General features: G+C 38.2%; 1 protein-coding gene across 1 annotated transcript; it reads right to left on the minus strand.

Annotated features, from left to right (window-relative positions):
* Positions 1-4,259: 4,259 nt before the first annotated feature.
* Positions 4,260-12,667, minus strand: Cyp4g1_1 (uncharacterized). The gene is made up of 7 exons (XM_011184101.3): positions 12,099-12,667; positions 11,200-12,032; positions 10,540-11,136; positions 7,018-7,303; positions 6,223-6,948; positions 5,967-6,079; positions 4,260-4,977 (listed from the first exon to the last, which is right to left on the minus strand). Exons 1-7 carry the CDS (start codon positions 12,322-12,324, stop codon positions 4,387-4,389), a joined length of 3,372 nt encoding a protein of 1,123 aa, XP_011182403.2. The 5' UTR covers positions 12,325-12,667; the 3' UTR covers positions 4,260-4,386.
* Between the last annotated feature and the right edge of the window lie 1,216 nt (positions 12,668-13,883).

The following is a 13,883-nucleotide window of genomic DNA, read 5'->3' on the forward strand; positions in this document are numbered from 1 at the left end:
ATATTATATTAGGTTGTCAAATATCTCCCATCCGAGCTCCCGTAGCTTCTGACAAGTCATCAACGAAGTGTGTGGTCTGGCGTTGTCCTGGTGGAACACTTCACCCTGCTTGTTGGTCAATTCTGGACGCTTCTGGTCGAACGCCTTCTTCAAGCGACCCAGTTGTTCGCAGTAGATGGTAGAATTAAACGTCTGGTCATATGGGAGCAGCTCATAGTGGATGATTCCCTTCCAATCCTACCAAACACACAGCAAAACCTTCCTGGCCGTCAATCTCGGCTAGGCCACTGTTTGGGACGATTCACCGGCCTTCGACCACGACCGCTTTCGCTTGATATTGTCATATGTGTTCCGTTTTTCGTCGCCAGTCACCATTCGCTTCATAAATTGGTCGCGTTCGTTTCATTTCAGCAGCATATCGCAGGCGTTTTTTTGCGTAAAATCATGCCCCGAACATCAAGCTTTTTTGTGTATCCAGCCTTCTGCTGACGGTTTAAATTGGTTTTGGTGACTAACTCCCATCTCCTGGGCAATGTCACGAGATGCCACATGCCGGTCTAACTCGATGTTTTCCATGACACAGGTCACAGGTCTTCCGCCGGCTAGCTTGTCCATGGTGTCACCCGCTCTGAATCGTCGAAACCATTCCTCTGCAGTTCGAAGTGATAGAGTACCATCCTCCAAAACACCATTAATCTCACGGAACGTGTTACTAGCGGATTTGCCTTTAACGAAGGAAAACTTTAAAATAGCAAAATAAACTCCTTGTTTACACGTCTATAACTGTTGAACGCAATATCCAAACTAATCATGCATAGCGTCGTTTTGTGGGTTATGCCAAGACCTTTCAAAGATGTATATTATTGCCAGATACGAGCTCTGTAGCGCTTTTTACATACCCGCGAAACCGCAAAAGACAAAAAAGCGGAAGGGAGATATTTGCCAACCTCATATATTCTGACATCTCTTAAAAGACTAATCTAAATGTTTCGAGAGTATTAAAAAAGTTTTAAATTTTTTATTTCCTTTTAAATTTTAGCTAAAATAAACATAGCTTGGCTCTTATAATCACAAACACTTAAAAAAATACTCAATCTATGCGGTGTTATTTATTTGACCGATTTTCATTTCATTGATAGTATTCATTCTGTAATCCTTTAGCGCCTTGCTGACAGCTTCAAGTGGTGGCGCAAAACGTTTGAAAATGCTGTTGATTGATTGATTCAAGTGCTGTTATTGATGGATTTCCATCAACTACTTGTAACGTTTTATTTTTGAAGTGCTTCATAGCCTTTCAACACACTCTTTTGGCAGTATGCATAAATGTATCCTTTTTACTGTGTCAATTGAGTAACAAATATGGAACTAAAATTAGTATTTCGAAGATTAGAAAACACGAAGAGATAACAAAAATTGTCGGATCAACACATTAGATCTTCAAACCTGAAATATATACATATTACTGTTGACATTAAAGCTTGGTTGAGTAAATGATGAATTTAGCATCGTTACTTTAGAATTAAGGAAGAGGTTTTTGCAATCGAATTTTTTAAGTTCAAAGTTGACATATTTGAAATTAAAGTTCAAGACTGACTGAGTATTTTTCTATATGTATAGTCGTTCTGAAAATATTCTCTGCATAATTGGTAATACACCGTCGTCTTTAATATTTAATATTAAGAAAATTGGTGAAGAAGTATCGATAAACTGAAGTTGATGAAATGTTGAAAACGATCCCTCAGCCCTCAGACATGGTTTGATTTTCAATCTCGAAACATATCTTATGAATAACATAAAAGGTCGTCAGGTGATAGTAAAGTCCTCCAGAAGCTGTAAATTTGACATAAATAGTAGTAATAATACAGCGCTTACTCCTGAGAATAACTGGGACAGAATTACCTCAACAATTGGTCTTTTTCCATCCATTAGCTTGTAAGATGGAAGTAATGCAAAGCTTTTCTTTTCGGGTTTGATTTAAAAGCCTTCTTGATTTCACATCGAAAGACAACTGTACTCAACAACTGTACTCCAATAGTCATATGATAACTTAATTTCTTTACATTGATTCGAGGTTAGAATTTACAAAAGATCTATTACACAGCCACAAAAAAAACAAATGTGTCATTATCTGAGGGTCTTACTATGTGCACTATATGTTTTTGGGGTCGCTGAATGCGAATCCGAGATCCATCATCAGATCACGGTTTTGAGATAACCCCAGAAAAACAATATGGCGGACAGCGATTTTTAAAATTCAACACTATTTCTTCGGGGGTTTTCGGGGTCGCTGATTACGAATCCGGTGTCTTTTTTTTTAAAGTTCGAAATAGCAAATCCAATATGGCGAACGCTTTTTTGAAAAATACATCGGAATCCATTCAAACTCATTACTTGGGGGTACTCGGGGTCGCCAACAACGGATTCGTAATCAGCGACCCCGAAAACATATAGTACACATGGTAAATTCCATTGGTCATGATATTTTTTTTTTGTGCGGCTGTATTAATATCCGTCAACTTCTCATGGATCTAAAGAATACATAATATTAAGGTTAGAATTTATGAAATATCCCTTCGCTTCGCATTTAAGAAAGCCAATTGTTGTATTTTTTCGTATTTCTAAATCTCTTTTTTCTTTCTTTTCTATTTTTTAAAAGAGTAGACGTGGTGCTTTCGAATTTTCTGTTTAGATGGAATTTCGAAAGTCTCCTTTAGTACTGAAAATATTTCGATATTACTATAAAATTAGGTTCTCCCTATTTTCACAGTTCATATGTAGCTAACTCTAACATCTCTCTTGTCCCTTAACAAGTGGCAATACGATACAGGCTCTTCTACATTTTATAATCGATTTCTGCAATGTTCAGCAATGCCTCCTAAAATATTGCAACTGTTGCAAAGAATAGTTTGCCTCCTATAATATTGCAACTGTTCCAATGTATCCATTTCTATTATATTTTCCAAGTTCAAAAAAGAAAGTAATTGAATAAGAAAAGAAATCTATTCAATAAACAGCATGTTCGTTGCACCATATTTTAACCATCCGATGCTGCACATCTCCTCATCTGACAGCGCATCAAGTAAGGCTTACCCTTCTTGCGAATCTAATTCCTGCTGCAAATCTGAAAGGTAAATACGCAATTGCATTACACGGAAATACTATTCTTCACAAATAACGGAATACACAAATCAAAGGATTGAGTGCAGCAAACGAGTAAGGATTTGCGTTGACATATTCTGCCGAATAGAAGCACGCGATAAAAAAGTGGAAGTAAAAAAAGCAAAAACAATACGCAATCAAAGGTTTTCCCTTTCTATGAACGAGAGTACTTTCTTTCAGCGAAAATACTTTCACAAATGTTCAGATAACATATATATATGTATGAATATAAACATATGTGCATACATATGACAAAAGTGGAAACGATCGGAAATGTAAAAGTGCTGAAGAGTGCAATTATAGAAGGATTGCATTGCGGAAATCCTTTCAGTTTTTCACAATTTCATTTTTAATCTAATCAACTGTGTACATATGCTTTTATATAAGTACATACATATGTACATTTGCGTTTATTTACTTTGTACAAAATAAATATCTGCCTACTTCCGTTTCGTTGTGTGAAACAAGATTAATGAAAGGCTTGCGAAATTGAAAATTCGATTTCCAACGCTTAACGAATTGCCGATAATCTCTCTAATACACAGCAACGCGATTCGCAACGCTGATTTACACATTTGTGTTGCTGGTGTAAACAAGCGCATACATACATACACACATGAAGACACCTTTGGCACCCCCAAATCTATGCTGCTCTATAGCTGCAAGTGCGCATTCAGCTCGTTATCCTTCGCTGCTGATAATTCTAATGCCATTAGCGTTGGTTTCCAGCTACAGATTTCGCAAAAGAATTGATTTTCCCAACTACCTGTTCAACGCTTCAAAATTTTCTCACCTGAGTCGGTGAGTCTGTGCGGGATGTGAGCGTGTAATGCGAGTCCGATTCAGCCAGCGTTGTAATTTAATATTGTTGATCATTAAAACGATATGTTTTGCCGGAAATCGGCCGCTCTTACGCCGCAGTTCATATGCGTGCTCAGGTTCACATGATTTCCTTTCATTTTCATTTTTATTTCTCAGGCAGGCGTACTTACTTACATTACTCGTACAAATCCACTCATTTTCATGCAAATATTTGCGGTATAAATATTTATGAGAAACACGTATAAATACGCATTCAATATATACAACAAAAACAACAATCGAGTATAAACTACTTTAATATGCAAACCATATACATATTCAAATACAAAATGCGACAATCAAGGTCTTATGATTATTGATTACATTTGAAATGCGAAAAAATTCATATTTATTTACACACACTTCTCAGTGCTGACGTGTGGTCAGCACAACCTTGAAGCCATTAGCTAATTTCAATATGATGTCACCTTGTAATTGAAATTGCGTCTCATCCACATTCGAGTGTATTGCGAATTTACGCACCAACGTCGAGAGCAGTACTTTCAGCATCAACATGGCATACTTGCGTCCAACACAACTGCGTGGACCCGCGCTGAAGGGCACATAGCTGTAGTAGTGTCGCTTTGACACCTTCTCCGGCAAGAAATTGTCCGGATCGAATTTATCCGGATTCTCATAGCAATCGGCACGTCGATGCACCGCATAAGTTCCCAGCACAACAGTCGTTCCCTTCGGTATTGTGTATGGTCCGGAGGCCAATCGTACATCCTCGTTAACTTTGCGGCCTGTCACCGGTACTGGTGGATAGAGTCGCAGCGTCTCTTTGATTACACGCTCCAAGTACTGCATTTCTAGCGTGTCGGCAAAGGTGCAATCGCGCTCAGTGTCGTCGGCGAATATTTGTTTTTGCTCCTCGTATACTCGTGTCTGCACGTCTTTATGGATGCCAAGTAGAGAGAGTACAAAACTGGAACAGGCGGCGGTGGTGTCGTGACCCTGTTGGACAGGAGGTGTTGGGCGCATGGAAATGAAAGAAATAATATATAGACTACCAAAATGTATATGGATCATGGACATATAAAATTATATACAGATTTATTTCGCTTAGGAATGGATCTTGACCCCCTTTCTTTTTTCTTCTTTAACCTACTTGGGTCACTCAATGGTTGTAGATTGTTTTATAGACTTCGATATGAGTGGTGTACTAATTCTCTAAGGTAGCTGTTTTTGCCTGGGATTCTTCGAAATTTTTTCTAGCTTTCAATTCTTTTTAAGTTGGGAAGTTGGGACAACCAGGTTTCAGGTTTTTTTGATTCCTTTGGGCCACTTTGAGGTTTGCCTCGGCGTCTTCGAAATTTCTTCTATCCTTAGTCATTTGTCGCTATTTGAAATTGGGAAGTCACTTTGAGGTTTACCTAGGATTCTTCGAAATCTCTTCTGGCATTAGTTAATTCTTGCTATATTTTTGAAGTTGGGAAGTCAGAACAAAAAGGTTTCAGAATTTTCTGATTCCTTTACGCCGCTGTGAGGTTTGTCTCGGTTTCTTCGAAATTTCTTCTATCCTTAGTCGCTATTTTTATGAAGTTGAGATGTCGGAACAAAAAGATTTCAGGATTTTCTGATTTTGTTAGGCCACTTTGAGATTTCCCAGAAGATCCTTCTTGTTGACAGGGATTGATATACAAAAATATATATAAAAAAACTAACTAGATTGGCTATAATGGCATAGTCTAGGTTCTTCGCGTTCTCTAAACACCCAATACTAAGTAAGTCGATCTGACAAATCTCTATATCAATAAGAGAAATGTAGAAGAAGACTTTGGACGATTTCATTTCAATCTAGTACCATTAGGCGTTCCTTGGCAAGAGAGACAAACAGGCAGAGTTCATGAAGTAAGTTCGACTTTTAATTCTAGTGATTTTCCTTGTAAATCTTTATATATATATTCCACCACCTATTCTTCCAACGAACCCACAAATCATACCTCAAACATAATCGTATTCACTTCATCCATCACATCCTTCTCTGTCCACTCAATATCCGGATTCTTTGTCATCTCCACCATCGCGTCCAAGAAAGCCAAACGACGTTTAGCACCTGTACAAGGAAATCGATAAATTTCTCCAATTTAATAAATTAGTTACACTTTTCACACTCAATTGTCTTCATCAGCAACATTATTTAACATTTTCATTTCACCAAAAAACGAATGCACACTACTCAATTTTAATCAATCTTACCCACATCATTCGCTTCATCGATTTCATCCAAATCGTCACGCAGTCCTTCCTTCTTCCGATCGCACGCCCGCGCATTTAGCACATCCTGTTGATCTAACACGCCATCTGTTTCGAAATTGAAATGTTCACGCCGCTCGGCGATGACACGCTTCGTTAATGCCAAGATAATGTCCATCATTTTATCGCAACGCTGACGCAATTTCGTCCAACGATAAAGGAAATCGAAATGATAGTGCGCCTTAATCTGACGCTTCTGCAGTATATCACACATTTCCAACACGGCTTCGGCATATCGTGCACATTCTCTGCCTGGGGGTAACTGTTTCATGCCCATAGCGGTGTTAAGTAGTATCTCCACCGTCGTCTGACTCATATGATGATGTACGTCGAACTCACGGCCCAGATATTTGGCTTCCAAGCGTTTCGCGATATTCTTGGAGTGCTGCACAAAAGTTGGCACGAAACTCTTAAGTATACTCTGATGGAAGGTGGGTGCGATCATTTTGCGATGATGACGCCAATGTGCGCCCTTGCTAATGAGTAGACCATCACCGAACCAGGGCTGAAAGTATTTATACTCATCGGACTTCTCCATGTGTACGGTGCTGTTGAGTATGATTTCAATGTCGGCCGGATTGGTGAGGAAGACTACCATAAAGTTGAAGAAACAACCGCTGATTGTCTCACCGTAGTAATGCAAGTATCTGAGTGCCTCCTGCACCATCTCTGCGAATGAAAAAAAATGGATTTTTTTTTTATTTTATGTTACCAAAAATCGATCATATTAACACTCACCGGTGGGAGTAAGACCCAACAGCAAATGCGCATTGCCAATAAGCGGCAGCACCGGCGGTCCAGGTATACTTTTCAGCTTCTTGTAAGCATCGGTATTGCGAAACCAAATATCATATAATACTAAAGCCAGCAATGCACCGATCAAACTGACATATAAAGGACTCGACAGGATGTGCTGCTTTGATACTGTAATATATTGTTGTTCAGGTCTGGTTGTGTTTATTAAATCCATTGTGTTTATGACAACTGCACTTCTGGCGCTACTGCAAAGCACTGTTTGTCTAATCTAAATGTCCGAGCATTTTTAATGCAAGTAGTAGCTTTCCACTTGCCTCGAAAGCGTGCCGAGCCATGCGTCATGCCTACATAAATGCATATTGAATTGCTTTAGTGAACCTTCTTCACCTATTTTTAGCCTATGTTATAATAAAAGTTTTGCAAAAAACAATATATATATGTATATAGTACATTGTAGTTTAATTTTGTAACCAACGATTTTTGCATAGGCACTCCGAATGACGTATTCATTCCATTTCAAAATTTTGCATTGCTTAATAATTATATTATAAGGTCAGTGACTTTTGGGCTAGCTCACGTCCAGTCGTCGTGGCATAGTGGTGGCCAGAGGCGCGGATTTCCACAGTTACTAGGTTCGTATCCGGTTTTATAACTTGGAAGCACCTCAATTTGTCGAACAACAGATTTCTTTTATATGTTTAGAAAGATATTTCTTTCCCGACTCTTCATTGTGAATTTTTTCCTACTATAATTCTTTTAATTGATATATGGAGGAGCCTTGCTTTGTTTTCTTAAACTTCTGCCATGGTAGCGGGAGTGATTAAATATTACTCTTTAGTTTCAATACGGAGTCCAATGTTAGGTTAGGTAAGTTGAACGAGTGTCCACCAGAGGGGAAACACATGTAGGCTATTTAGGACAGTCCTTTGTAAAGTCAGGATCCCCTCTTGATTAGGTATTAGGATTCGACAAAGTGCCCCTCGCAAAGGCGGGACATTCCAGAAGAATATTCCACCTCATCGTCCTCCAGGCAGCTTCTACAGCTTGATATCCGATAAGATTTTTTACCTTGCAGCGTGGATTCAGATGGGACAGTGACCAGTGGTCTCATGTACTTTACAGTCATCCAAAGTAGACGTATGTACTCATCCTGCAAGGTTCTCTCTCCGATTACCCTTTTAACTTCGAAGTCGATAGGTACTGACTACGTAGAAACCTCTCGTATATAGTATTAATGAAATCATTTCAGTCTTCTTCAAGATCGTGACACTAAATTCGATATTATATAAATGAACGATGAACAAAGTCTGAGAATAAATACCCTTAGAATCTAAAATATCTTGATACTATAATAGTTATACATTTTTGAAAGTGAAAGTAAATTCTCACTTGAATATAATAGTTTTAGTATATCCTCTAACATACGAGTTAATGTTTAATGAATATTACTTATGCTAAAAAAGAAAAGTACTTTATATTTTATAACGCCTTGAACTGCGCTACATATGTTTGTCTGGGACGCCCTCTATTAAATTTAACATTTAATTTAGATTTCGCCTCAGTCGGGATCAAAACCCATGATCATTTGTCGGGCAGTCAATATTCAACTAGATCAGTTACATCGATCGATGAGCCTAAAATTCATATTTTTATTTTTCAGAAGCCTCTAAAAGGTCAGTCCAGTCAGGTTCTTATTCTGCTTCCTTATTAAATATTTTAATAAATTAAGGTCATTATAGAGTTGAAGATTACGTTGACTGCGAGTGGTTGATGAATTTAATCGCCAAAATGATAACTAATAACTAATAATTGTAAAAAAGGTGACAAATTTTTTCCTCATAAAATTGTACACTTTTGCGCCATCTACTTGTGATATCTGATAATTGTTTAATTGAGTTTACATTAATAGGGTAGTTCAGATACAAGATCGATTGGTGTTTGACACTAAAATAAATAATAAAATTCGTGTGACTAGTGTTGGCCATTATTATTACCGTAAAAAAGAAATTGTGATAATAATCCAAAAGAAATACGTAAAAGCCTACCAAATTAAAAAATAGCAGAACAATAAAAGTTATAAAAGGCTTTATATGTACATATATAATATATTTTGGCTCCGCGGGGGAGCAAAGGGCCACAATGAGATTTCTCCATTTATTGGGTTCTTGTGCTAGCCTTTTGATTTGACTCCATCTTTTTTGGACCTTAGTTATTTCGATGTCCAAATTTCTTCTCCAGGTTAGAACGGGTCGTCCTTTTCTTTGGCTACCTTGTGGTTTCCAGTTGATAGGAAACCAACCAAGAAATTGTATTTGGATCTCTTCTCAGAACATATCAGAGACAGCCCCATTTTCTTTTGACATAGAATATATAATACTCTATATAAAGTGTCTCACCGATTTCCAATTTTTGGCCGATGCCGATTAACAGCAAGTTGGCAAAGAATCGCCCGATGCCGATGCTGAATTTTATGTCCGATACTGGCCGATGTCGAGGCCGATAATATAGACTAGCTAATAATGAAGAGTACTGAAGAGAAGATTAAATAAATTTTGGTATTTATTTTTAGAGACTTGAAGCATATCTGAGAGTTCGAATCCATTTTTTTCCGAAAGTAACTGAATTTTTACCCCCTTTAGGTCAAGAATCTTCTTGAGTTAAGGCTTAGTGAAGGGACATAAGCCAGTCAGTCAATATGACAATTTTATATTGTGATTATAGTCAAGAAACCTATAAATTATTGAAGAAAGCGAAAGTAATAGGAATGATTTATTTTCCTTATTACCTTCGGTTTCTTCAAGCCAAATAAAGCGTCTGATCAGACACAATTTTCTTGCTAACGCCAGTTCTCTTCCCTATCAAAAAGTACTTCATTTTGAATTTTTATTAAACACATTCGAGTAATGAGAGTCATTAAATTGTGTAATCAATATATTAGAGGCGACCTATGAAACTTATGGGTTCTCGGTGCCACACAAGGAAAATGAATATGCGGTTGCTTTATATTTTATTCATTGTGTGGTTTGATTCCAATCACTAATTCATGCGAAACTTTGTCCACGTTGCAAATTTAATTGAAACTCGGCATAAATTTCCATTTTTTCAGCTTTCTACTGCGCTTGCTCTTTATTATACTAATTGTTTTTTTGGTTAGTTTTGACACTCCACACTTAACACTAGGGTTAGTTGATTTGTTAATTGATTCTTGGATTAAAAATAGTATTTGCAAATTAGATAAGCCATCTACCGTCCACAAAAAAATCGTTGAATTTCGCTGATCACAATTGGCTTCGTTTCCTAACATTTCCTAACACGGCCCCGTCTCTATGTACGTCCTCAAAAAGTGTGGCTTATCTGACAATATGTTTTACGCGGAAGGTGTGCTACTTAAAATAATAAGAGTACATTCTTATAAAGCTAATTATAATTTAATTCGTCATAGGTATTAGATCAAAAATTAAGAAGAAAGAGGAAAGTAGATTATAATTCTTCAACACCCATTTACGCCACAACCGGTTGTCGCTTCTGTAGCACCACATTGAAACCGTTCTCCAATTTCAAAATAATATCAGCCTGTAGCTTCCAATCCGCCTCGGTCTCATTGCAGTGAATCGTGTAATTACGAATGATGGTGGAGAGCAGCACCTTTAGCTTCAACATGGCGTACTTACGACCAACGCAACTACGTGGACCAGCGCTGAATGGTATGAAACTGTAGTAATGGCGATTGGCCATGCGCTCGGGCAAGAAGTTGTCGGGATCGAACTTATCAGGGTTGGCATAAATGTCGGGGCGTCGGTGTACGCGATACTGTAGTACCACCACAGTGGTGCCCTTCGGCACAACATAAGGGCCTGAAGCCAATTTCACATCGCTATCGACGCGACGTGCAATCAACGGTACTGGTGGGTACATACGCAGTGTCTCCATAATGACACGTTCCAAATATTTCATTTCCATGGTATCGTTGAAGGTGCAGTCACGCATCAAATTATCACCAAAGATAGCCTTCTGTTCTGCAAAGACCTTCTCTTGCACATCCTTATGCATGCCCATCATGCACAGTGCAAAGCTGGAACCAGCCGATGTAGTGTCATGACCCTAAAGCGGTAAAGGCAAAACTTTAATTCAATCGTCTTTTAAGTAGCTTAAGACTTAATTTACCTCAAACATAATGGTGTTAACCTCATCCATAATATCCTTCTCGCTCCACTCGATCTCGGGGTTCTTAGCCATATCCACCATAGCGTCCAACAACGCCAGACGACGTTTAGCACCTACATCATTCTCATCGATATCATCCAAATCGTCACGCAGACCACCGACCTTCTTGGCAGCCGCTTTCTTTGCCGTCTCATCGACCTCCTCAACAATACCATTACCTTCCGCGCTGTAGTTCGCCTTGCGTTCCATAACCACACGCTTGGTCATGCCCAAGATGATGTCCATCATTTTATCACCCTTTTGACGCATTTTAGTCATATTGTAAATGGCATCCAAACGGTACATGACTTTCACTTGACGCTTGTGTATGATGTCACACATATCCACGACAGCCTTGGCATATTCGAAACTCTTGTTACCCTCCGGTATCTTCTTCACACCCATAGCGGTGCTGAGCAAGATCTCCACAGTGGTTTGTGACATGTAATCGTGAATATCGAACTCCTTACCCAATTCCTTAGCCATACGTTCCACAACATTTTTGGAATGTTGCACAAAAGTCGGTACGAAACTCTTCAAAATGCTCTGATGGAAGGTGGGTGCAATCATTTTGCGATGATGACGCCAGTGATTACCGCTGCTAATGAGCAGACCATCACCGAACCATGGTTTGAAGTAACGGTACTCTTCGGATTTATTCAAGTGATTGTTGCTGCTCAAGATAATCTCAATATCGTTGGGATTAGTGAGGAATACGATGAGTACATGACCCAGTGTAGCACGCAATGTTTCACCATACTTTTCCAGATAGGTATTACCCTTGGCGACAACCTCTGCAAATACGTAAGATAAAAGAAAATAATTGTTGAATGTGCTTAAACTTGTCTATAGCCACTTACCCGCATTCGAACAGCCGAGCACTAAATGCGCATTACCCAAAACGGGCACCTCCGGTGGACTGGGTATATTCTTGGTCATACGATATTCACGTGAGCTACGTCGCCAGTACTCGTACAAGGCCGCAATCACCACCACACCGATCAAAGCTGTCCACAAGGCGCCCAGACCACCGCTGGCCGAGGCCTGTGTAATCGCCTCTTGCACTGTCTCCGTTGCAGCTGACATTTTGTTATTTTCAGCTTTGCACAATTATCCTTTTGCGCTGTTAATCCCAATTCGTTATATGGAATTCCTTATTCCGATATAACTGTGTGTAACCACCTGTTGTTCTGTCTGGTTTCTTAAAACAAAATTCGCCGTTCCGTAGCACGGCTAACACTGAACTGATTGGAACAATGGTCGTGTATGCAATTTTATGGTTTCGAAATTAAATAATGATTTTCCAATTTACAAAAATGTTAATCAATTCATTGAGTCGCTTTTAATTAGGAAGACAGTTTTTCGAAATCGTTTTGCATTTATAATGCGTAGACAGGCAAATGGGGAATAGTATTTCTAAGCGTTTAAACTTCAACTTTTGTTCTTATGCAGACCATTTAATTTTATACGATTTCTTATATACTAAGGTTCTTTTATACTAATCATATGTTATATGTATGATTCAAAATGCGAAATGCAAACTAGTGCAAGTTCTTTGTGGTATAATCCGTACACTGACCGTTTTAAAACTCTATATTAGGGGTGACGGGCGTTTAAATTTATATGTTTCTAGTATAGGTAAACCGTAAATACATACACTACAAATACCACATCAATCTTTACTTTCTTTAGAAAAATGTTTCAACTTCTAGACTTATTATTATGTACGCCATATCGCAACCTATAATATTTTCTTTAATGCCTGGACTACACCTGAAAGCTCCTGAAAGCTGATAATATTGAAATCAAATTCAGTTCTGCAGTCCAAATTCCGTCTACGAAGAAATACAATATAGGTGAATGAGAGACGTGGAAGAGAATTCTTCTTTGCAAAAATCTATTTTGAAAAATTCATCGGAAACGCTCGAAACTCGTTACTCGGGGGTTTTCGGAGTCACTGATTACAAATCCGATGTCGGTTGTTCGAAATTACATTTTGAATTTTTTAAAAGTAACGTTAAATTCGTATTTCGCGACCCCAAGAACCCTCGCGTAGCGAAGTTTCAAGCAAATCCGAAGAGGTTTTAAAAACGCTGTCTGCCATGTTGGTTTTCTGGGTCATGACCAACTTTTTTTTGTGTGGCTGTGTAATTATTCTCGAACATTTTACTTTGGAAACAAAAATTCATGCACCAAAACGTATTATTTTGTTGTTATTGTAACAATGTAAACATTTCCTAAAAAAAATTGAGTTTAAATTCCTCAGTCGGATAAAAAACGAGATCCATTCCAGTTAACTAGACCCAACTGTCGAGGAAGCAGGCTAATTGTTTTCTTATTCCTCTTAGATTACTTCTTCGGAATTATTGAACGTTATTTCGGATCCCTTTATATCGACATCAGATTGAAGGTCTTTTCATAAAGAACCTGTAGGTCTAACCTTGAATCCATTAGATGTCAAAAATTGATCGTGACTTTTTGCTGTTTTGCTCTATTCTGTACACAGATAGGATATCTGCGGCTTTTAAGTATCATACCATGTAGTTCTTGTTCCAACATCTATAAAAGAACACCAAAATTGGAATCATGGATATGATATGATATATGATTCCAATATTACACAGTTTTTCAGTGTAAAAAAATAG

This window comes from Zeugodacus cucurbitae, chromosome 5 (assembly GCF_028554725.1).
Source record: "Zeugodacus cucurbitae isolate PBARC_wt_2022May chromosome 5, idZeuCucr1.2, whole genome shotgun sequence".
Lineage (NCBI taxonomy): Eukaryota > Metazoa > Arthropoda > Insecta > Diptera > Tephritidae > Zeugodacus > Zeugodacus cucurbitae.

What these genes read in the sequence shown, in the direction of transcription:
- Cyp4g1_1 (XM_011184101.3), bottom strand. Translation starts at nt 12,324, where the DNA reads ATGTCAGCTGCAACGGAGACAGTGCAAGAGGCGATTACACAGGCCTCG. An exon ending in CGATGAAGCGAATGATGTGG is followed by an intron (nt 6,080 to 6,222) that starts GTAAGATTGATT and finishes TTCCTTGTACAG; the next exon opens with GTGCTAAACGTCGTTTGGCT. An exon ending in TGAATACGATTATGTTTGAG is followed by an intron (nt 4,978 to 5,966) that starts GTATGATTTGTG and finishes CCTGTCCAACAG; the next exon opens with GGTCACGACACCACCGCCGC.